We start from the raw sequence: 24,241 nt of genomic DNA on the forward strand, positions 1-24,241 counted from the left end.
AAATAAATAAATGTGCAATCCACTTGAAATTGATACTTGTATATGGTGTGAGGTAGAAGTTAATATCCATCCTTTTTCCAACAAGGCACTTTTACTTCAGCTTATAAGCAAGCATATGCTATAGCAAATATTTTGAAGAGGAGCATTCCATCAAATTTTGAGGAGCTGGAACTTTTGTTTATGTGCTTTTGTCACTGTGTGTTCACTTAAGCAGCATACTGTCCATCTTACCGACTAATACACTAAGGCTGAGGGAGAATAAATCAATACGCACAACAAATGAAAGCCAGAGTCAGTGTTTGAGCACAGGTCCAACTGTTCCAAATGTGATTCTTTTTCTGCAAAGAAGAGAGAAAGTCAGTTGGGGTTGAGGGGTAATGGACCAGGCAATAAATTTGGTGGTCATCTGGGTACTGCAGTGTATCATCTCATTCTGTCAAAAGAAAATATATTTTCTGAAATAAAAAAAAATATATAAGAAATAAAAAGAATTTGGCAGTAATCTACAAAAATGGGGGCAAGAGAGGGAGCTTACTTTGAATACCTAAGTTTATTTTATTTAATCTATTCAGTGGCGTACTAGTGTCCATTAAAAGCCAATTTTGAAGAATGTTGAGTGTATGGAAATTAATGATGAACTATTAAAGGGAAAAAGCAAGTATATAACTTTGTACGGTAGTATGTTTTTAACAAATATGCGTAGAAAAATTATAAGGAATACACTAACATTTTAATAGTGGCTATTTTGGGGTAGTAGGATTATAAGTACTTATTTTCTTCATTATATTCTTCAGTTTTTGTCCCGGAACATATTAAATTTTTGTTAAATAATTGTAGATTCACATGCAGTTATAAGAAATAATAGAGATCCCCTATACCCTTTACTTAGTTTTCCTAAGTGTTAACATCTTGCAAAACTATAGCATGCTATCACAACCAGAATAGACCGTACAGTCCAGATACAGCATATGTCCACCAGCACAAAGATACTTCACGTTGGAGCCCACATGTACTTCCTTTTCACCCCCATCTTCTCTTTACCTCCTGACAACCGCTAATCGATTCTTCATTTCTATAATTTTTTCATTTCAATAATGTTAAATAAATGGAATCATACAATATGTAACCTTTTGTGATTGGCTTCTTTCCCTTAGCATGATTCTCTGGGAACTGTTGTTGTATGCATCAATAATTTGTTCTCTTTTCTTGCTGAGTAGTAAGTAGTCCATGCTACAGATATACCGCAGTTTGTTGTCTCTATTGAAGGGTATCTGGGTCGTTTGTAGTTTTGTGGTATTACAAATAAAGCTGCTCTAAACATCAGTGTACGCATTTTTGCATTAACGTAAGTCTTCATTTCTCTCGGATAAATGTCCAGGAGTACAGTTGCTAGGTCATACGGTATTTGTATGATTAGTTTTTAAAGAAACTGCCAGGAGCGCCTGGGTGGCTTAGTCGTTAAGCAGCTGACTTCAGCTCAGGGCCTGATCCCAGGGTCCTGGGATCGAGCCCCACATCGGGCTCCCTGATTGGCCGGAAGCCTGCTTCTCCCTCTCATACTCCCCTTGCTTGTGTTCCCTCTCTCGCTGTCTCTCTCTGTCAAATAAATAAATAAAATCTTAAAAAAAATATATATATATATAAAGAAACTGCCAATCTTTTTTCCCCCCAAAGTGGCTGTGTCACTTTACATTGCCACCAGCAATGTGGGAGTGATCCATTTTCTCCATATTGCCTGTGTTTGGTGGTGTCACTGTTTTTTGTTTTGGCCATTCTGATAGGTGTATAATGGTATCTCACTGTGGTTTTGATGTGTCTCTCCTTAATGACTGAACATCTTTTTATGTGCTTATTCACCATCTATATATCTTCCGTGAAATGTCTTTTCATGTCTTTTAGCCATATTCTAACAAAATATTAAGAAATAGAATCTCTATGTTCACGAGAGATACTGGTCTATAATGTTTACTTTTTTTCTTTTCTTATTTTAAAGATTTTATTTATTTATTTGAGAGAGAGAGAGAGAGTGAGCATGAGAGGGGAGAGGGAGAAGCAGGCTCCCTGAGGAGCAGTGAGCCCCAGGTGGGGCTCCATCTCAGGACCCTGGGATCATGACCTGAGCCGAAGGCAGTCACTTAACCAACTGAGCCACCCGGGCACCCTTACTTTTCTTTCTTTTAAAAAAAATTATGTTTGGTCTTTTCTGTGTTAAATTTTATTTATTTCTTCTCTTATCTGTATTAATTCCTTCCTCCTGCCCACTTTGGGTTTAATTTATTGTTCTTTATCTAAAAGTGAGAAGCCTACATTGTTCATTTGAGGCTTTTTTCTTTTCTAATGTATGCATTTATTTATTTTTTAAAGTAATCTGTGTATCCAGTATGGGACTCAAACTCATGACCTTGAACGGTCAAGAGTTGCATGCTCTGCACCTGGGTGTCTCAGTCGGTTGAGCATCCAACTCTTGATTTCTGCTCGGGTCATGATCTCATGGCAGTGGGATTGAATCTTGCATCCCAGCTCCTGCTCAGCAGGGAGTCTACTTGAGATTATTTCCCTCTGTCCCTCCCCCTGCTCCTATGCTCTCTCTCTCTTTCTATCTCTCGTTCTCTCTAAAATAAATGAATAAATCTTAAAAAAAAAAAAGTTGCATGCTGTACTGATTGAGCCAGCCAGGTGTCCCTCTAATGTTTACATTTAGTGTTTTGATTTTCCCTCTCAGAACTGCTTTATTTGATTATTTATTTATTTACAAAAGAGAGCAGAGTGAGTGTGAGGGGCAGAGGGAGAGGGAGAAGAAAGCTTCCTGCTGAGCAGGGAGCCCAATGCGGGCCTCAATCCCAGGACCCTGAGATCATGACCTGAGCTGAAGGCAGATGCTTAATTGACTGAGCTGCCCAGGCACCCCAGAACTGCTTTAGATATGTCCCACAAAATTTGACATTTTGTGTTTTCATTTTTGTTCAGTTCAGTGATTTTTAAAATTTCTCTTGAGACTTCCTTTTTCTTTACATTACTAAATATGTAATGTTTTCTTTATTTTTTTATTTTTATTTTTATTTGGGAGAAAGTGAGTGAGCCTGAGTAGGGGGAGGGGCAGAGGGAGAGGGAGAAGAAGCAGAGTCCCTGTTGATCATGGAGCTGGATGCAAGGCTGAATCCCAGGACCCCAAGATCATGACCTGAGCTGAAGTCAGGCACTCAACCGACTGAGCCACTCAGGTGCCCTTGAGACTTCCTTTTTGACCCAAGAATTATTTAGAAGTATGTTGTTTAGTTCCTAGTGTTTAGAATTTTTCCTTTTATCTTTCTGTTATTTCTAGTTTGATGCCATTTGGTCAGGTAACATGCTCTGTATGATTTCAGTTCTTTCAAGTTTGTTGGTTTGTTTTATGGTCCAAATTATTGTCTATCTTAATGTATGTTTTATAGGTACATGCAAAGAATGTGTTCTCTGCTACTGAGGGGAGTGTTCCATAACTGTTGATTAGATGGTGTTGGTTGGTGATGTTGTTGAACTCTTATGTATCTTTGCTCATTTTGGCCTAGTTCTTTCTATTAATTGCTCAGAGATGTATGTTGAAGTCTCCAACTATAATTGTGGGTTTGTGTATTTCTCCTTTTAGTTCTTTAGTTTTTTCTTCACATATTTTCCAGCTTTGTTGTTTGGTGCATATCCATTTGGGATTGCTATGTTTTCTTTGTGGATTAACTCTTTTACATTATATAGTGACCCTCTCTGTCTCTGGTAATTCTCTCTGCTCTGAAGTTTACTTTATCTGATACTAATATAGCCACTCTTGCTTTCCTTTAATTAATGTTTGCATGATGTATCTATTCCCATCCGTTTACTTTTTTTTTTTCTTAAAGATTTTATTTATTTATTTGACAGAGAGAGAGAAAGCCAGCAAGAGAGGGAACACAAGCAGGGCTAGTGGGAGAGGAAGAAGTAGACTCCCAGTGGAGCAGGGAGTCCAATGCGGGGCTCGATCCCAGGACCCTGGGATCAGGCCCTGAGCCGAAGGCAGATGCTTAATGACTGAGCCACCTAGGCACCCCTCCCGTCCGTTTACTTTTTTTTTTTCTTTTTTTTAAGATTTTATTTATTCATTCGACAGAGATAGAGACAGCCAGCGAGAGAGGGAACACAAGCAGGGGGAGTGGGAGAGGAAGAAGCAGGCTCATAGCGGAGGAGCCTGATGTGGGGCTAGATCCCATAACGCGGGGATCACGCCCTGAGCCGAAGGCAGACGCTTAACCGCTGTGCCACCCAGGCGCCCCCCGTCCGTTTACTTTTAACTTGCCTATATGTTTACATTTAGATATGTTTCTTTTAGATAGCATGTATTGATTTGTGTTTTTAAATCAACTCTGCCAATCTCTGTTTTTTAATTGGTGTATTTAGACCACTTACATTTAATGTAATTATTGGCATGACAAAGCTGCCATTTTATTTTTGTTTTTTTGTTCTCTATTTTTCATTTATCTGTTTTATTTTCCCTGCCTTCCTATGGGTTACTTGAAAGCTTTCTAGCATTCCATTTTGATTCATTTGTTGTTTTTGAGTGTTATCTGTTTGTATAGACATTTTAATTATTGCTCCAGGTATTACACTTATATAAATATAACTTTTCACAGTCTACCAGTGGGCCATTTTACCAGTTTGAGTGAAGTATAGAAACCTTACCTTCCTTTACCCTCTCCCATTCATAATAAAATTAATTTAAATATTACCTCTATGTACTTTTATTTTTATTTATTTTTAAAAGATTATTTATTTATTTGTCAGAGAGAGAGAGAATGAGCGCACGCGTGAGAGAGAACATAAGCAGGGGGAGCAGCAGGCAGAAGGAGAAACAGGCTCCATGCTGAGCAAGGAGCCCGATGCGGGACTTGATCCCAGGACCCTGGGATCGTGACCTGAGCTGAAGGCGGACACTTAACTGACTGAGCCACCCAGGTGTCCCCTATTTTTATTTTTTTAAAGATTTTATTTATTTAGAGAGTGAGAGAGAGAGTGGGAGAAGGGACAGGGAGAGGGAGACAGAGAATCTCAAGGAGATTCTCCACTGAGTGTGGAGCCTGAGTGGGGCTTGATCTCACGACCATGAGATTTTGTCCTGAGCTGAGATCAAGAGTCGGAAGCTCAGCCGACTGTGTCACTGAGGTGGCCCCTCCTCTGTGTACATTTAGAACCAAATCAGACAGTGTTGTAATTTTAAGTTCAACCATCAAATGTATTTTAGAAAACCCAAGAGGAGAGGGAAAACCTATTGTATTCAGTGACGTTTTTGCTATCCATGTTGTTTCTGTCTTTCTAATGTTCCAAACTTCCTTTTGTATTGTTTCCTTTCTGTTTGAAGACCTTGTACAGCCATTCATTTTGTTTTTGTTTTCTTTTTCTTTTTGAGAGAGAGCGAAAGGAAGAGAGAACTTGCGATGCAGGGAAGGGCAGAAGGAAAGGGAGAGAATCCCAGACTCTGTGCTGAACTCAGAGCCTGACATAGGATGCCGAGCCCACACAGGGCTGAATCAGGACCCCAAGATCATGACCTGAGCTAAAAATCAAGAGCCAGCTGCTTAACCAACTGAGCCATCCAGATGCCCCACCTGTTTAAAAAATTATTTATTTATTCATTCATTCATTCATTCCAGAGAGAGAGCAGGATAGTGGAGGGAGGAGCAGAAGGACAGGGACAAGCAAACTTTACATTGCACACAGAACCCAATGTGGGACTTGACCTCATGACCCCGAGATCATGACCTGAGCCAAAATCAAGAGTCGGACACTTAACCGACTGAGCCACCCAGGTTCTCCTACAGCCATTCTTTCAGTGTAGCTATATTGGTGAGAAATTCTCTTTAGTTTTCCTTTAGCTGAGAACATTCGTTTCTCCCCTCATTCCTGAAGAAGATATTTTGGTCATAGGATTGTTGATTAAGAGGTTTTCTTCAGTACTTGAAAATAGTGTGCCATTTTCTCCTCACCTTCTTGGTTTATGATGAAAAATCTGCTTTTTATTCAGAATGTTTTCTCCTTATAAGTGAGGTGTCATTTTTTTCTCTGACTTGAAAAGATTTTTTTCTTTGTCTTTAGTTATCAAAAGTTTAATTATGATGTGTCTTGGCATGATTTGGGGGTTCATCCTGTTTGGGATTTGCTCAGCTCCTTGAATCTGTGGGTTTTTGTCTTTTGTAAAATTTGGAAGGTTTTCAGCCATTTATTTCTTTAAGTACTTTTGCAAGTTGCATACTTTATCCTGTCCACCTGGACTTCTGATAACATGTATGGGTGAGATGACCTCTCATAGGCTCCCATCTAGCCTAGTCGTCTGTGCTCTTTCAATTAGAATACCTGGATTCATACAATAAACCAGACTTGATGATCTTCATTAGCTAATAATAACCCCTTTATTTTGGCTGAGGGATGCCCCAGCTTTCCCCAACTGCCTCCAGGTATGGAGAGATATTTTAACCAAAGTGCCTGTGTATGTCCTGGGGAAAAGAGTTGGCAGCCACTCTGGCTATTTTGAAATCATTTCCTCTTCTTTCTTGTGTAGTGTTCTCTTGACCTAGGTGTCATGGAGCACTCATATGCGTTCAGAAAATACTTAACCTGTGTGCGGACTCTGGCAGACAGCAGCCCACAGGGAGTTAACAGAAGGGGCCATTCCTCATGGAACATAAATCACTGAGAGGCAGGTGCCACGGGAGGCCCTGTGGCTGAGGGAGCTCAGGGAGGGGAAGGCAGGTTTCCCACTGGATGTAGGGATGTGTCATGGAAGATGTGGCATTTCAGTGTGAGCTCTTGAGGGCCTTGCAGATGCCCCATGTGAAAATGGGAAGAAAGGACATTTAAGGCAAATGGTGAAAGCAAGTCACTGAGGTGGAAAAGCCTGGGATGTATTGGACCGGGAGCAAAGAGAAGCAGTAATAGAAGAAGTGAGTTGACCCAGGCTCTGGAGGGCCTGAAATGCCCCCACTAAGGATCTAACTTGTATTTGGTAGGAATTAAGTGTTTCTGTAAAAGCAGCGACATTGCTAGGATTGGGAAGGCTGAAGGGCCATGTGGGCGTGTCTACCATCTGTCCCAAATTTGGGTTCAAGAAGTAGGAGGAGGTTAATATTTGAGTACCTCTCTCTTATGTGGCAGAGGACGACCTTCATACACTTTCAGTTAATTTTCACCAAAACCCCCTAGTAGTGTTGGAGGGTAGTGTTGCAATTTTATAACGAGAGCACTGAAAGTTACGTGTCTGACCACAGATTGATTTCTTCTCTCCCGAGTTCTCTTCCTTGAATAGGAAGGGCTGTTCCCTGCACGGAAAAGCTTCTCCCAGCTCCCTTGGGGGGGGGGGGCACATTCTTTCTTCCTCCTTTCCTTCCACCAGACATTTGGAATGTTAGGAGGGTTCCTTAAAACCTGTTAAGGGTAAGATGGCATTTCTGCTCCTGGACCTCAAGGTCACTTTTATCCTTGGGTAGCTTAGCACCCATCTTCCCACCATTGCTTCGGGGAAGCATATACTCCCTTTTCATGCTCTCAAGGTATCAAAGCTGGAAGGGACCGTAGAGATATTGAGTCCAACTCCTTATTTCTCTGGTGCAAGCCAGAGGCCCAGCGTCGCTAAATCTCTCATCCAGCTCTACACATGATACAGGTTATTGGTGGGGTTTGGTCCTCTCAATGTTGTTATCTCCCCAAATCTCCAGCATCTGCTTTTTCCTTTTACCATATGATTTCCCTCTCAATGTGTTCTGTTTACCTCTGTTTGTTTTTTAAACCTTCTTTGAGTTAGGAAAGAAAATCTTCTTCCTTTGAAATTAGGCTCATCTGTAGATAAATACCTATTGTCTTACCTTCTTTCATTTGGAGAATTTCTGTATGCCTTATAAAAATAGGAGTTTGGGGGCGCCTGCGTGGCACAGTCAAGTGTCCGATTCTTGGTTTCAGCCCAGGTCATATGGTCAGGTGGTGAGGTTGAGCCCTGTATTGGGCTCCGTGCTTAGTGCTTAAGTTCCTCTCTCCCTCTGCCCCCCAACTCTCTCTCTCTCTCAAATAAGTAAATCTTAAAAAAAAAAAAACAAGGTGGGGGGTTTGGATTCAGCTGCTGTCCTGTAGTTCGGTTCAGGAAGGACATCCTGGTCGGTAGCTTTCTGGTTGGCTGTCAGGTAGGAACCCTGGATTGGGGATGCCTTCTCCAAGGCTGGGAAAACGGGAATGTGTGCAGTGTGCTGTAATCTGAGGACCGGGGTGGCCGGCCCTTCTGGAACTGCATGGAGCAGCGTGCTCTGTAGTCTCTGGTGTGGTATAAAGAGCACTGTCAGAGAACCCTGAGACATCATGCCACCCAGGAGTGGCTGATCTTAGGCAAGCTAATGTCACCTCTCCAGACCTCGGCTTTTCTGTGTGTTAAGTGGTGATTAGAAGGCCCACTCCACAGGGCTGGCAAAAGTGTCCCTGTGCCAATAGTGGACTGTAAAGGTAAGGGGTTATTGTTGCTGTCATTGCCATTATTAGGGCAGCGTGGACATTCTCAGGCTGACTCTACAGAGTGAGCTGACAGGAGATGAACTTGAACACTTAGCCCAGAAGGTACCGAGATTTCTGGACGCGTGAGGCCTCTCCCTCAGCCAGTTCTCCTTCCTTGCCGCTGACTTCCCGTGCCAGTGCTGCCTGGAACCGTCTCTGCTGCTGCTCAGGATCACGTCCTTTCAGACACACCAGCTGACCTCGGCATTGTGCACTGCTTTGGCGGATGGGGAGACCCCGCTGAAAGTAAAACTAACCTGCGGTTTCTGCTAATTTTCCCCGTCCGGTGTGGCTGCTGTGTGGCTCTGGTACAGGTTCTGAAGTGAATTTCACAGGGGAAAATCAGACTAATCCTTTACGTCTTCTGGGGAGCAGGTATTCTGCATTGGTCAAGGGGCAGAAGTTCTGGGCTTGTCATGATTTCTGAGCCATTTCTCTCTCTCTTTCTCTTTCTGTCTCTGGCAGGCGGGCAGGAAGACCTACGCGATGGTGTCTGGCCGCTCAACCGGTCATTCCCTGGCCTCCGAACTGGTGGAGTCCAATGATGGACATGAGGAGATCATTAAGGTAAGCTTAGTTCACCTCCCCTCTCTCTCTCCCCTCCTCCTCCTCACAGGCGTGCGAGAGGGAGCAGCTGACTTTGCCACAGGGTTTGACTGTGGTTTGACTAGGAGGAACCAGACCTGTAATGCTAGTTCCTGGGTATTTTCCTGGAAAGATCCTAATTAACACCAGGAGACCGTAGTCAGTGTGTGCAATGCAGCCCCAGGCACGAGGATGGATGAGATGCCCTTTCTAGGTGCCTACCCCCCTACCCATAGTTAGCTGCTGGAGGTGGTGGAGACAGGTGGCAGGTGCGTCTAGGGAACTTACTATTTTTTTTTTGTTTGTTTAATAAAGCAATTATTGTTACTCCTTTTCTAAAAACAGCTCTTTGAGATATAATTCATATACCATACAATCGATTCCGTTAAAGTGTACAAATCAGGTTTTTAATATGTTCACAGATTGTGCAATCATCACCACTGTTAATTCCAGAACATTTTCAGTCACTCCTTCCTGCTCCTGGCAATCACCAATCTATTCTCTGTCTCTGTCTCACATAAATGGAATCCTGGAACATGTGGCCTTTGTGTCTAGCTTCTTTCACTTCTATCACTTTCACTTAATAGTTTCAAGACCCAGCCGTGTTGTAACATATGTCAGTACTTAATCCTTTTAATGGTGAAATAACATTCCCTTGAATGGCTATATCACATTTTGTTACCCACTCATCAGTTGGTGAACATTTGGGTGTTTCTGCTGTCTGGCTGTTTTGAATAATGCTGCTATGAATATTCAAGTGCAGGTTTTTGTGTGAACATATGTTTTCAGTTTTCTTGGTATATACCTAGGAGTGGAATTGCTAGGTCATTTGGTAATTCTATATTTAATCTTTTGAGGAGCTACCAGACTTTTTCTCAACACATTTGTTCTATTTTATACTCCCACCAGCAACGTAGGAGGGTTCCAGTTTCTTTATACCCTTACTGACACTTGTTACCTGTCTTTTTGATTATAACCATCCTATCGCATGTGAAGCCATATCTTATGGTTTTCATTTGCATTTCCCTGATGACATGCTTTCATTTGCTTATTGCCTATTTGTGTGTCTTCTTTGGAGAAATATTTATCCAAATCCTTTGCCCATTTAAAAACTAAATTGTGTTTAAAGAGTTTCTATGTAGGTACAAGTGATGAATGTGGCTACACTTTTCCATGGTGTTACCTTTGCTATATTTGAATTTTTAAATAGCAACGAATAATAAAAAAAAAACTTTTAATGATGATTAATTAAATTTGCCAAAAAGAGTTTGGACGTATGAAAATTATAAATAAAACATTGTCATTTTTGTTAAAAGAAGTCAATCGTGTTTTAATTTTCGAGATGTAACGGTTCCTTATATATTCTGGATACTAACTAGACCCTTATGGTATATGACTTGGAAATATTTTAAAAAAATTTTCCCACTCTGTGTTTTGCTTTGTTTTTTACTTTCTTAATGATGTCCTTTGAAACAAAAGTTTTTAATTTGATGAAATCCAATTTCTGTATTTTTTTCTTTTGTTGTATTTTTGGTGTCATACCTAAGAAGGTTTTGCCTAACCCAAGGTCAACAAAGATTTATTCCTATATTTTCTTCATAGAATTATAGTTTTAGCTCTTACGAATAGGTCTGTGATCCATTTTGGATTAATTTTTGTGTATGGTATAAAGAAGAGGTCCAATTTCATTCTTTTCCATGTGGATATCCATTTATACCAGCATCATTTGTTGGAAAAACTGTTCTTTCCCCATTGAATTGACTTGGCATCCTGTCAAAAATCAGTTTAGTGTATTTTTATTGTATTATTATTGTTTCTGGACTCTCATTTGTATTCCGCTGTTTTATGTGTCTCTCCTAATGCCAGTTCCACACTGCCTTAATTACTGTAGCTCTGTGATTTTTGTTAACATTTTGTTAATATTGGGACATCTGGGTGGCGCAGTCTGTTAAGCATCTGCCTTCAGCTCAGGTCATGATCCCAGGGTCCTGGGATTGAGCCCCGCATTGGGCTCCCCGCTCAGTGAGGAGCCTGCTTCTCCCTCTGCTTGTGCACTGTGCTCTCTCTCTCTCTCTCGCAAATAAATAAAATCTTAAAAAAAAATACACATTTTGTTAATGTTTATTAATGTTTGTAATTTTGCTATTTTTCAGGATTGTTTTAGCTATTTAGAGTCCTTTGTATTTCCATATGAATTTTAGGATCAGTTTGTCGGTTTCTGCAAAGAAGCCAGCTTGGATTTTGATAGGAATTATGTTGAAACTGTAGATCGATTTGGGAAGTATTACTATCTTAACAATATTAAGTTTTCCAATCCATGGAAATGGGATGTTTGTTCATTTTTTTAGGCGTTCTTTTATTTTTTTTCAACAATGTTCTATAATTTTTGGAATACAAGTCTTCAACTTTGTTAAATTTATTTCTAAGAATTTTTTCTTTTAAACTTTTTATTTAAATTCAATTTAATTAACATACAGTGTATTATTAGTTTCAGGAGTAGAATTTAGTGATTCTTCAGTTGCATATAATACTCAGTGCTCAATACATCAAGTGCCCTCCTTAATGCCCATCACCCAATTATGCCATCCCCCTACCCACCTCCCCTCCAGCAGCCCTCAGTTTGTTTCCTAAAGTTAAGAGTCTCTTATGGTTTGTTTCCCTCTCTGTTTTTATCTTATTTTTCCTTCTCTTCCTCTATGTTTATCTGTTTTGTTTCTTAAATTCCACATATGAGTGAAATCATATGGTATTTGTCTTTCTCTGACTGACTTATTTCACTTAGCATAATACCCTCTAGCTCCAGCCACATAGTATTTTTTGTTTTTGTTGCTATTATAAATAGAATTGTTTTTAAATTTCATTTCAGATTGTCCCTCGCTAGTGGTTAGAAATAGTTATTTTTTGTATATTGATCTTATATCCTACAACCTTGTTACAACCTCTACTAGTTTTTTAGTGGATTCCTTAGCGTATTCTATATAAATGATCACGTGTTCTGCAAATGGAGATAGTTTTCCTCTTTCTTTTCAATCTGAATGCCTTTAATTAATTTCTTTTTCTTATTCAGTCATTGCGTGGCCCTTAAAGAAAGCAAAACTACCCCATAATTCTTTCGATGTAATCATTGTTGTTACTACTTTATCGAGTATCCTCTCATTTTCCTATATGTGTGTGTTTTTTCAGAAGTTAAATTATATTATATACATTCTATTCTGCAATTTGCTTGCCCCCCCCGCAACACTTTAATGTTGGTTTATAACATCTTCTGTGTCCATAAATGTAAATGTCTGGAATTCTACTGGTTGCATTAGTATGCTGTTATAGACATGCCACAATTTAATCCCCCATTGTGGACATTATGCCTGTTTCCATTTTTGCAATCATAAACAATATTTTGCTGAACATGTTACTAAATTGTGCATGTGTTTTATAATATAGGTAATAAATATTTTCCTAATTGTAAAAGATTCAAGCATGTATAGAGAAAAATGTGTAGATCTTTTTACAACTTCCTTTGCATAAATTTACATATATCTGTGAGTGTTTATGCCAGTTTGGCTAAAGGTATTTCATTAGGATAAATTTCCAGAAGGAGATTTGATAGGTCAAAGAGTAAGCATAGTCCTAAGCCTTCTGATTTGAATCATCGAATTGCCACGCAGAAGGGCAGTAATAATTTACCTTCCCACCAGCAATGTATGAACCTGTCTATGTGGAATTAACTTACCAGGAGGTTCCTTAACTAAATAGTATTGTTTTCTTTCTTGCAGGTGTACTTGAAGGGGAGGTCTGGAGATAAGATGATCCATGAGAAGAATATCAACCAGCTGAAGAGTGAGGTGCAGTATATCCAGGAGGTGGGCACCCCTCCCACTGTGGGAACCTCCCATTTTTTTGGCTCCCTTCTTTTGTGGGGTCTGGTTCTCTCCCATCTGCTCCCTTCGTACCCAAAGTGCCACCAGGCCCCTTGAGTCAAATATTATCTCCGACCCTTCCATTAATCAACCAATCCATTCATCAACACATATTTATTGACTACCATGTGCCTAGCACTGCCCCAGCCATCGTCTCTAAAACTGCCCATCTCTTTTCCCCAGCTTTTCCTGACCCCTGGCTCCTGTTGGCTCCTTGGCACTCGCTGTCATGTAATAATATATTACATGTTTCACTTGTTTGCCTTTTGCGTTGTGTGTCTCTGCAACATGAATGTTAGCTCCGGCAGGGCAGGGTTTCTTGTGTGTGTAGGAGGCACTGAGCCGCAGCCCCACTTGTCTGGGGTCCCTGCTTCCCCAGCCAGTGCTAAGGACAGTACCTGGCTCAGAGGAGTATGGGTCGGGGATGGGCACAAAGCTGGGTGAGTCGGTATGCTCTCTTTCCTTTTCCCAAAGCTAAGGCTTCTTGCCCTCCCCTCCCAGGCCCGGAACTGCCTGCAGAAGCTCCGGGAGGACATAAGTAGCAAGCTTGACAGAGATCCAGGAGATTCTCTCCAGGGACAGGAGATACAGGTAATAGGAAATGGTCAATGGTTGGATCCTCACTGAAGAGGTTGTGCCGGGCAGTCCCATCTGCCAGTCACGCAGTGGGTGCTGAGTCTCCCCCCACTGGCAGGAAAGGTGCGAGTACAGGCCATGTTGGCTTCTCAGAGCACTCACGACCTCATTAGTGCTCTCCAGCAGGTGGGCACTCGCGATTACACGTATCAGCCTATATAGAAGGGTACCTGTTCCAAAAACATTGTATAAAAATGGACTATGGGGGGCGCCTGGTGGCTCAGTCGTTTAGTGTCTGCCTTTGGCTCAGGGCGTGATCCTGGGATTCTGGGATCGAGCCCCACATCAGGCTCCTCTGCTGGGAGCCTGCTTCTCCCTCTCCCACTCCCCCTGCTTGTGTTCCCTCTCTCGCTGGCTGTCTGTCAAATGAATACATAAATAAAATCTTTAAAAAAAATGGACTTTACGTAAATAAAATTACCATTAAGTTTCGCAAAACCTCTTCTCTGCGAGGATTCTGTGATCATCTTTCCTCAACAGAGTCTTATAAAGCAGACAATTGCCCATAAATGCAAACTTCTCATAAGTCGATCTTGCTTAATTGGGGTGACGCTGTGGTGTGAATTGGAGGTCTCGGTCCTCGTCTGTGATTTGTGTATGTAGCTGTCTCGGCCTGGCATGAGAAACTCCTCGGGTTACGGGTTCACCCCACCCCCATCTCTGTAACCCCACGCTCAGCACAGGGTCAAGGATGAAGAAGGTCATCAGTAAACGTCATATTGAACCTACTGAAGAGATCTTCTTGAGCTGGATGGATAACGCTGGGATCTTGCTCTTTGGCTTTTCTAAAATTGGAGGCTAGAAGTGTCCTCAGGAGAACAGAACTGTCTCTTCCATTTCACCCTCATCCTCCTTCAGCCGCTGAGTTTTACCTCCTTCATTTGCATTTCGGTCAGGGATGGGGGTGCTAGTCTTTCTGCAGTAGCCCCTGCTCTCATTCTCCTGAGGGAAACAGACGTGGCAGCTAGTGGCAGCGAGGTTCCCCTCTGGCGCGAGCGTCGGCGAGGCTCGTGTGGCGATTCCCCCTAACTGGTTTCGCTGTGACCGAAGGCAGGACTTGCACTGCCGGAGCTCACCTCCGGAGCTCACCTCTGGCCGCTGGGAGGTGCTTTGTCAGGCGACTGAAGAGCCTGACGTGCTCAGAGACTGGCCCAAAAGTCCAGGGCCCTTGCTTGCGCAGACCAGCAGTCGTATGATGAATAATCAGGCTTTGGGTTGGAAAGGATTGCAGCAAAGGCCGCTTCACCTTTCGCCTTATGCTTCGTCAAACCTTGTCAGGATCCCCGAGGGGCAGCGGAAGCTCTTTGTTGGTGGCAGGCAGCTGCTTGTATTCCCTGGGCTTCCAGGAGTCAGCCTGCATGTTTTCCTGTCTGCGGAAAGGTTTTAGCCCGAGGCTCCCTTCATCCTCCCTACAGGGCTAGAATGTTCCCTTTCAAGGCCACACACGTTTCTCCACTCCCCCTCGTCTCCATTTTCCACAGAGCCCTCAGTCTTTTTTCCCTTCCCGCCTGCCTTCCTACTCACCTTCCTTCCTTTTCTTCCTCCCCCTCCTTCACTTCCCCTTCCTCTTCTTTCTCTGTCTTCCTCCGCCTCTTTCTTTTATTCTATCTCAGATTTGTGATCTTCGGAGATTAATGTTTTAAAGTTGGTTGGTTGGGCTGTTTTAACTACCAATTTTATTTTTCTTTGAACAGGTGGTGTTAGAAAAGGCAAATGGATTAAACCCAAGCTCCACGACCCGGTATAGCAGCCCACCTGAGGTAGGTAACAGGGAAAAGAGCGGTAACTACTTCATAGCCAGGAGGTGGGTATCCTCCCCCTGATCCCCTTGTTATTGCTCGTTCTGTCTCACTAAACAGAAGAGTAACGTTTGCTGTAAAAATTTCAAACAACGGAGAAACATACAGACCGGAAATTCTCCTTCCCCAGTTCCACTCCTTTGAAGGATACACTGTTAACAGATGGAAGTGGGTGGATCCTTCTAGAGCAGTGCTCTTGGCCTTCGCTGCTGATTGGAATGGCCCTGGGAGCTTTAAGGAGACAAGCCTGGTGCCAGCCCAAGAGATTGTAATTTATTTGGTCTGAGGTGTGGACTGGGCATCGGGACTTTAAAAAGCTCTTCAGGGGGAGCCTGGCTGGCTCAGTGGGTAGAGCGTATGACATTTTATTATTGTATTGTATTGTATTGTATTGTATTGTATTGTATTGTATTGTATTGTATTCTATTCTATTCTATTCTATTCTATTCTATTCTATTCTATTCTATTCTATTCTAATTGATTGAGGGGGTGGCAGAGAGAGGGAGAGAGAATCTTAAGCAGGCTCCACACTCAGAGTGAAGCCCAACTTGGGGCTCAATCCCACAACCCTGAGATCATGCCCTGAGCTGAAATCAAGAGTTGGAGGCTTAAGTGACTGAGCCCTGAAGGCACTCTGAACGTGCAACTTTTGATCTTGCGGTTGTGAGTTTGAGTCCCACATTGGGTGTGAAGATTACTTAAAAATAAAATCTTAGAAAAAAGAAAAAATATCTCTTCAGGTGATTCTAATGTCTGGCCAAAGCTGAGTATCAGTGTTCTAGCATATTTTTCTTTTCTTTTTTTTCTTTTTCTATTTTTTTAAGATTTTATTTTTGGGGACTCCTGGGTGGCTCAGCCTGTTAAGTGTCTGCCTTTAGCTCAGATCACGATCCTGGGGTCCCAGGATCGAGTCCTGTATGGGTCTTCTTGCTCAGCAGGGAGCCTGCTTCTCCCTCTGCTTGCCACTCCCACTGCTTGTGCTCTCTCTCTTTCTATCTTTCTGACAAAAGAATAAATAAAATCTTAAAAAAAAAAAAATTTTTTTTTTTTTTTTTTAAGTAATCTCTACACCCAAGGTAGGGCTCAAACTTGCAACCCCAAGATCAAGAGTCGTCTGCTCCACTGACTGAGCCAGCCAGGCACCCCTCTAGGGTATTTTTCTTTATTTTTTGTAAAGTTTTACTTATTTAAGTAAACTCTACACTCAACATGGGGCTTGAACTCACGCCCCAGAGATCAAGCGTCTCATGCTCTTCTGAGCCAGCCAGGCACGCTGCTAGTGTATTTTTCTATACACAGACCACCTATCTAAATACCAAATGCATGTATGTTTGTATATATGTTAATATATACACACACACCATAGAGACATGTATAAATACATGTGTGTAATATACACACACTTTGCACAGGGTCATGATAAATACATTATTCCTTGCTTGCTTTTCAGTCGTTTTAAACTGATAGCCTTCTATCAACTTAAAGTTCATTAAATTTATAGCCTTCTTTCTATGTCAGTATATGTATATCCACCTCATTCTTTTGAATAATGACATGTAGTATTTCTCTCCATGGCTGTCTTTATTTATTTATTTATTAAAAAAATTCCAGTGTAGTTAACACACAGTGTTATATTAGTTTCAGGTGTACAATGTGGTGACTCAGCAACCCTATGTGTCACCCAATGCTCATCGTGGCTGTCCTTTTTGAAAAAAATTTCCCCCCAGCTTTATTGAGGTAGAGTTGACAAATAAACGTGGCTATACTTATTTAAAAACAGAAGGCCTTTGTTATTAAATTTTTTGTGATTATGTAGTAAGATATGCTTATTGTAGAAAATTTAGGAAATTCAGAAACACAGAAACGTGGAAGAAGAAAAAAATGTCATTCGAATCTACCCACAGAAAAACCACAGTTTGAAATGCAAATATATGTATGATAATATCGAGATTATACTGTATATAGCAGTTCTTTCTGTTTGTTTCTTTTGTTTGGGTGGGTTTTTGTTTAGTTTTGGTTTTGGATTTTTTTTTCTGGCCCTTGAACGCAGGGCCGAATCAGATCTACCCATCCATTCAGGGGTTATTATCATCTCTGGTCTCATAAAGCCTTTTTACTTTTTTTTTTTTTCCTCTCCCCTCCCCAGCCAAAAGGTATACATTCTAATATACTCAGTGTATGATTTAGATATGCCTATGAGTATGTTTTCAATTTTCATGATGGATTTGTGCTACATTTCTGTCGTGTCCCTTTATAGCATCTACCCACGTTGCTGTGCTTAAATCTAGTGTGTTTTGACTCCTACATGCAAAGTTTTATAACTACCTTTTTTCTCTTCATTTTATACCCTGACAATTTTCCATGTCATGAAACCATTTGAAACAAGCACACAGTGGTTATGCTCCAGGAGCCTTTGAAATGTTCTTACCAGCCCGGCAGCTTAAGTGCAGATCTAGGGGAGTCGACTGGATCGCTTCTTGACGGCTGGGCTTCGGCGTGTTGTGCTCTAGCCACTCTCGTTAGATGTGCAATTTGAATCTTCTCCCTTCCCCTGAATCACCATGTTTGGCAAATGTGCTGCCGGCAACAGGTTATAACACCTGGTGCTATTTGTTCAGCTTTGTCTTCTGACAAGCTCTCAGCCCTCCTGGAAATTATCTTATTTTTGAGGCAGCCTGTAAGGCAGGGCACGGTAAGGAGGCTTCTCGCTGCTTCACAGATAGAGGAAGGCCCGTTGGACTCAGTGGTCGCACAGCGACTGGGACCCTGTTGGCCGCCTTTTACTTGAGAGCTCCGTGCTTCCTAATGTGCAAGACAGGGAAAGATTTTTCTGTCAGACCCGCTGGGAGCTGGTAACTGAAATGTCTGGTGCCTGTGCGGCGGAGGTGGGGGCAAGACCCCACATGCCAGCTCAGCACTAACCACCAACCTGTGGTTGGGTGTGTCTGGGGAGAGACTCGTGGTAACCTCGATAAAGACACCTTTTCTCACATCGGATCAGATTCCTGGAGTCATTGGGTGCTTTTGCTCTAAACCTGCCTGTCCATCAGTAGCCCTCTGTATGCTGATTTCTGTGCCAGATGCACCGAAGACCAAGATGTGCCTTCGGGTGCGGCACCGCGCCTGCCCTTGGGCCCTGTAGTCTAAAGGGCAACTCGTCCCCGCTGTCAGAGAACTCCAGTCCGACGGAAGCAGGGCCTACAGGGGAGGCTGGCATAAGCATACCTGTGAATCAGCTGATAACCCGCATAAAAATTACTGAGTGTGTCCTAAAATCACGCGGTGATTTGAGGCGAGTTGAGTTCCTTAGGATATGAAGAAAGAGTGTTTTTGCGTGAGTAACTCAGAGCTCCTGGGTACCCAAGACTAACTCTCGCCTTGAGTGATGTGAGGGTGGTCCGGACAAGAGGACCCAAGTGTGTGTGCAGGGGACCTTCTCTTACACAGACACAGGGCCCTCACCTTCTCTTCCCTGCTCTGGCTGTAGGTGGACACCTACATTAACGAAGATGCTGAGAGCTTGAGGAAGACCGTGCAGGACCTGCTTGTCAAGCTGCAGGAGGCTGAGCGGCAGCACCAGTCAGACCGTGCGGCTTTTGAGGTAAGATCTGGGATTTGAGGAGAAAGTGCCCCAAGGGTTGGGCTGCTGGATTTCGGTGCCAGTGACTTAGCATGGACTTCATGTCTTTCTGGCTGTGTGCCGTCAACTGGAGAGGCTGGGCTTTGAGGCCTGGGCACTTTCCTGTCTGCTTTCTGCGTTCCCGGACATTTATAGTTTTTGCTGTTCAAGGCTAGCCCACGGTTAAAAGTTGGCACTTGGTTCTCTACCGAAGTTGAGTGCTCGTGCTGGTCTGGGATAGCAGGTGACTCAGGGGTCGTTACTCTTACCACAGTATAAATTACTGGGCTCTGGGCACCATGCAGGCGGGGACTGTTGCTGTCAAGGTCACCCTGCATCCCCACGTCTGGCATAACGCCTGACGTAAGGTGGGTACCTCTGAAGTGTGAACTGGATGAGTGGATGCAACAGTGTGGTTGTAGAAAGATCTGTGCCTGTGGAGTCCGGGGACTTGAAGTCAAGTCCTGATTTTACTATGCAGAGCTTCGTGATCTTGAATGAGCAATTTCGATTACTGTGACAGAAGTAATACTAAATTATTATGGAAGATTAAAAAAGTACCAAAGTCTGTAGAGGGTGAAAGTCCCCCCCCCCCCATTAAAAAGTATGTGGTCTTCTATACTTTCCAGAAAATTCTGAGTATAAAATGAGGTACGCTGGGAAAACACTAGGCTTCTGTGTGAGAGTAACCGTCTGTTATCTGCTGTTTTCATCCACATGTAAAGTAGTTCTGTGTTACAAATACGTCATGATGGGATATGCCCTGCCCAGGCATGCCAGGAGCTGGTCGTAGGAAGAAGACTGAGTACTTCTCTTCCATGGGACTAAGAGAGAGAATTTTTGAGAGGGCTATTGAGGGCAGAAAGAGGGCACAGGGATAATCAGTTGCCTTTAGAGATGATCAATTATTTGAGCAAGTAATTTAACCTAAGTATCAGTTCCAAATTATGTAAAAATGGGTCATTTTAAGTATAGCTTGCAAGTGTGGTCTGTGAATTAGGTGAGGTAAGATATTTATTACTCTGCAGGATTTTAGAAATATAAGATAACCTGTATTTTTCTTAGTGATCAGTTTAGTTAAGTGGGTTTTCCTATCCTAAATAGTTTGGACTTAGCGTGATACTGCGATTGGTTTGGTTTCAGAACAAAGTAGCTGTGCCGTAAAGCAGTTTGCCTCCTCTGTTTCAGATTCCGCAGTTCGGATAATTGGGTTGACGGTGTCTCATTTTGGTGACCAGCTGTTCCCTCCCTTCTTGGTACACAAGGAGGAACGGGAGTTTGAGGCTGTGGCACTGACCAGACTCTGCATTTTGGAACGCAATTTCTACACTGAGAGGCATTGTGAAGCAGTGGTTGGTTTTGGCCATCCATGGAGGGGTCTGCTAGCTCTGGGTTTCAGTGCTCTAACAAAAGGGTCCAGAGTAAAAGCCTAAGGCCAGAAGGTCCCTGACAGCAGTGGCCACCTGCCCACAGTCTCCCTCAGAAGGGGCTACCCTTGGTCAGCAGCACCTGCTGTTCCCACTGTTGGGTTGGCTGGCACACCCTGTTATGATTAAGAGGCTCCTTCAGGGCATTGCTGACTGGAGCAACAGGGACAGATGTGGCCGAGGAGTATGTTTTCCTTCCTTTGTGATCCCATAGCAGAGTGTGCGGATCAGCCCAGGGCCCATTAACTTTGTGCTCTGAGTACACATCAGCCTGGGTGCAGTATTATGTACAGAAATGAGAGGTTTTGCTTTTGTGTTCCTGTCCATGGGGCTGGCCTGTTCCAGGCTGATATGGGACCTTCGGAGGCTTTTCTCAGTCTTTGCTAGTGAATGTGACTCTCTGATGTACTTTTCTGAACCAGGAGGTAGCAAGGGCAAGACTGTCAATTACCAGGAAAACAACCTGCCAGGAAGCGTGGGTTTCCTGGTCTCCCAGCAGCAGCTTGCTGTCAGGAAGGGGTCGCAGAGAGTTTGCTCTGCACGGGGCTGGCGTGAGGCGTGGATGGGTCCCATCACACATCATCCTGTGCTTTGCTTTCTCTTCCCTGATTCTGACTTTGGGAGGAGTCAGACAAACTGGCCACTTCGGTGTCTGTTTTCCCAGGACTGCAGGGGCTTTGGGGAGGTTATGTGGATTCTTTTTTTAGTAACTGACTGGGGAGCCCGTGTGGGGTAGCTGGGAAGAATTGAAATGGATGAGGAAGTCACTGTGTTTAGCATTGGCTCTGTTATTCCCTAGCTGCGTACCTTGGGTAGGTCAGTTGACTGTTGGACTGGATGAATACCAATTCCACTCACGTTAGCGAGCGTTAACTGTGTGCTAAGTACTGCGCTGAGCTCTGGAAGTGTAATGGTACCCAAGGTCCCTGCTGACGGCCCACTGGGGAGGGCACACAAGTGACTGGGCAAAATCCACTTGATGCTATAAGAGGGAAGGCCACACAATGGAAGGACTCCTCACCGGGCGTGGAGCCTTCTGGAGGAAAGGGTATCTAAGCTGAGACCTGAAGTTGGCATGTGGGAGGAAGAGAGGCAAGTTCTTCCTTAATTTTTCATTCTAAAATTCTGCTTCTGTCCCTCCCAGATTGGCTTATCATCTTGGATATGGAGCAATTCTTCCTGGTGCTTAGTTGCCCTGCCAGATGCCATTTGGCCTTTATATGCAGGCTGTAATATTGCTTGATGTGAGGGTGAGGAAGAGGGGGGACACAGAGGGAAGGTTGTGGAGATGTGTTCCCCTGGATTCTTGGCGTTTGCATTTGTAGGAAGGCTACAGCGCTGGGTTAGCTGGGGTGGCCCCGACCAACGTGGGAGGGGGTGTTGAAGAATACTGCCATCTGGAAGGCGCTTCTGGGTCCAGATGTTACTCTAAAGTAGAGCTTGATCAGGGTGCCCGGGTGGCTCAGTCAGTTAAGGGACTCTTGGTTTCAGCTCAGGTCATGATCTCAGGGTTGTGAGATCGAGCCCCAGGTCGGGCTCTGCACTTAGTGCAAAGTCTGCTTAAGACTTTCTCTCCCTCTCCTGCCCCTCCCCACCCCCCACTCCTCGCACTCTCTCTCTCAAATAAATATATAAATCTTAAAAAAAAAGAAGAAGAAAGTAGAGCTTGATCAATTATGTGCCAGTTAACCCTGGAAATGGAGATACCTGCTAGTTTCTCAAGTCGTCCTGGAACCATGAATGGGAAAGAGAGGGGTGCCTCCCTTCTCCCATCATTGTGCCCAGGGTCCTGGGTTCTCTCCTAAGGTTTTTTTGTTTGCTTTTTTAAAGATTTTATTTATTCATTTGACAGAGAGCGAGCATAAGCGGGGGAGCAGCAGGCAGAGGGAGAGAGAGAAGCAGGCTCCCCGCTGATCAAGGAGCCCAATGTGGGGCTCGATTCCAGGATGCTGGGGTCATGACCTGAGCCGAAGGCAGCTGCTTAACTGACTGAGCCACCCAGGTGCCCTTCCCCTAAGGTTTTTATCCATGTTTGTTCTTTCCCCTCCACCTCCTTGACCCATCCCCATTCTGTCTTAGGTCACACTCAGCCGGTACCAGAGAGAAGCGGAACAGAGTCAAGTGGCCCTTCAGAGAGCGGAGGACAGAGTGGGGCAGAAGGAGGCAGACGTCGGAGAGCTCCAAAAGCGCTTGCTAGGCATGCAGGCGGTAATTGTGGGAGTTCTGCCTTCAGGGCCTAAGGGCGGGCGGGGGGGGGGTGTCCTGGCATTGACTGAGACCACTGTAGTCTGCTTTTCTGAGCAGGTCCAGAAAAACACACTGCATAACTTCCTTAGCAAATACCTTCGAGAACCTTTTAGCCTTTAAGGAACAAGAAGTCTTTCTCTCAGCTGAGCTTAGCCCTTGATAACTACAGTTGAACCCATTTCTGTTTCAGCTGGGTTCTTGTAGAGCTGCCCTTTATGGGCTTTTGAAAAGAAAAGAAAAAAGAAGAGAAAAGACAAAACTGCTCTTAAGGAGCCACTGGGCCTGGTTTCCCCGGGGACCGGTAGCCATAGCCGGCAGGTGGGCCTGGATAATGCAGGGCCAAGCTGTCTGTCCAGGTAGCTGGGTGAGGCTGGGAAGTTTCTGTATGCCGAGGGTGGGAAGGGTTATCCCTGACAGGGGAGGGCGCCCCAGCAAACCAGCTTGGCCTGCTGCTCTTTGGCAGCTGTCCCAGGCCCAATAGGGGCTGAGCCCAGCCCTCAGGCCCCTTTCACCCCAAACGGAAACCGTTGCCACCTCTTATCCTAGATTTTCTTCCCTTCGGCCTATCCAGGAACATCAGGCCTTACTGGCAAAGGTTAGGGAAGGGGAAAGAGCCCTGGAGGAACTTCAGAGCAAGAACACTGACTGCCAAACAGAACGAGAAAAGTAAGGGCCCTTGTTCACCGGGAAGTTGGGGTGCAGGGAGGGGAGGGCGGGCCATGCAGCCTGCAGCTCCCGTGGCGGCAGGCCTGGGGAGGAAGCTGGTGCTGATGTCAGATCTTCCCGCTCTGACTCATGGGGCGGCTGCTCAGGGTGGGGCCCGCCGAGGGAAATACTGTTTGGGAGGCTGCCGTCTCTGGGGAGGTCGTTCTCCTTGGAGAAAAGGCCTGTGTGGTGTTAGAGCCAAGGTCAGGTGAGAGCTGCTGAAGTCCGTGTCGTCGTGGCACCTTACTCCGCAGCCGTCCCACCGGACGTGGATGTGGTAGTGTTGCCACGGTTCCCTCCCCCGAAGACAAACACCGACTGTGAATTGTTTGAGGGTAAATCAGATAACTTCCTACGAGTCAGGCTTCGAAAACTACAAGAGCAGCTCCGTGAAGAGATCCTGAGCTTCCGGTCACGCGAAGCTCCTCCAGCGGAGAGCCGGCTGTCAGCAGTGGCGAGCGGGGGCCTCTGGGATCCTTCCCGCTCCAAGTTTTGACAGATTCCCTCTGATCAGAGATCAGAGGCCCTACCGGTGAAACCTACAGAGCAAAGAGTAGGCCACTTTGGACCTTTAAGAATTTGGAAATTTTTTATGCTGCTGGCAATTAATAAATAAGATCTCAAATGGTAAATCAAAGCTGACGCCAGCATATTGGGCCTGCTGTGTCCATGGTATAAGTTGGATCTTTCTAAGTTCAACAGGTGTCACCTGGAGGGCCTTCTAAGGCATTCTAAGATTAACAGACATGATCTTTTTTTTTTTTTTTTGAAGATTTT

At 44.0% G+C, this 24,241-nt stretch overlaps 1 protein-coding gene across 3 annotated transcripts in view; it reads left to right on the forward strand.

Moving 5' to 3' along the window:
- TUFT1 (tuftelin 1) overlaps positions 1 to 24,241 on the forward strand; it is a 44,488-nt gene that overhangs the window by 14,802 nt on the left and 5,445 nt on the right. Inside the window, exons 2-9 of one of the 3 annotated variants that reach the window (XM_087866293.1) lie at positions 8,521 to 8,595; positions 8,998 to 9,099; positions 12,888 to 12,974; positions 13,533 to 13,622; positions 15,362 to 15,427; positions 18,954 to 19,067; positions 22,592 to 22,720; positions 23,331 to 23,425. In XM_087866293.1, the coding sequence (XP_087722419.1) occupies positions 8,521 to 8,595; positions 8,998 to 9,099; positions 12,888 to 12,974; positions 13,533 to 13,622; positions 15,362 to 15,427; positions 18,954 to 19,067; positions 22,592 to 22,720; positions 23,331 to 23,425 (758 nt within the window). The remainder of the gene's footprint in view (positions 1 to 8,520; positions 8,596 to 8,997; positions 9,100 to 12,887; positions 12,975 to 13,532; positions 13,623 to 15,361; positions 15,428 to 18,953; positions 19,068 to 22,591; positions 22,721 to 23,330; positions 23,426 to 24,241) is intronic. The other 2 variants (XM_045790537.2, XM_087866292.1) reach the window with 2 other exon arrangements.

Source organism: Ursus americanus, chromosome 12 (genome assembly GCF_024610735.1).
Source record: "Ursus americanus isolate L20-20 chromosome 12, mUrsAme1.1.p, whole genome shotgun sequence".
NCBI lineage: Eukaryota > Metazoa > Chordata > Mammalia > Carnivora > Ursidae > Ursus > Ursus americanus.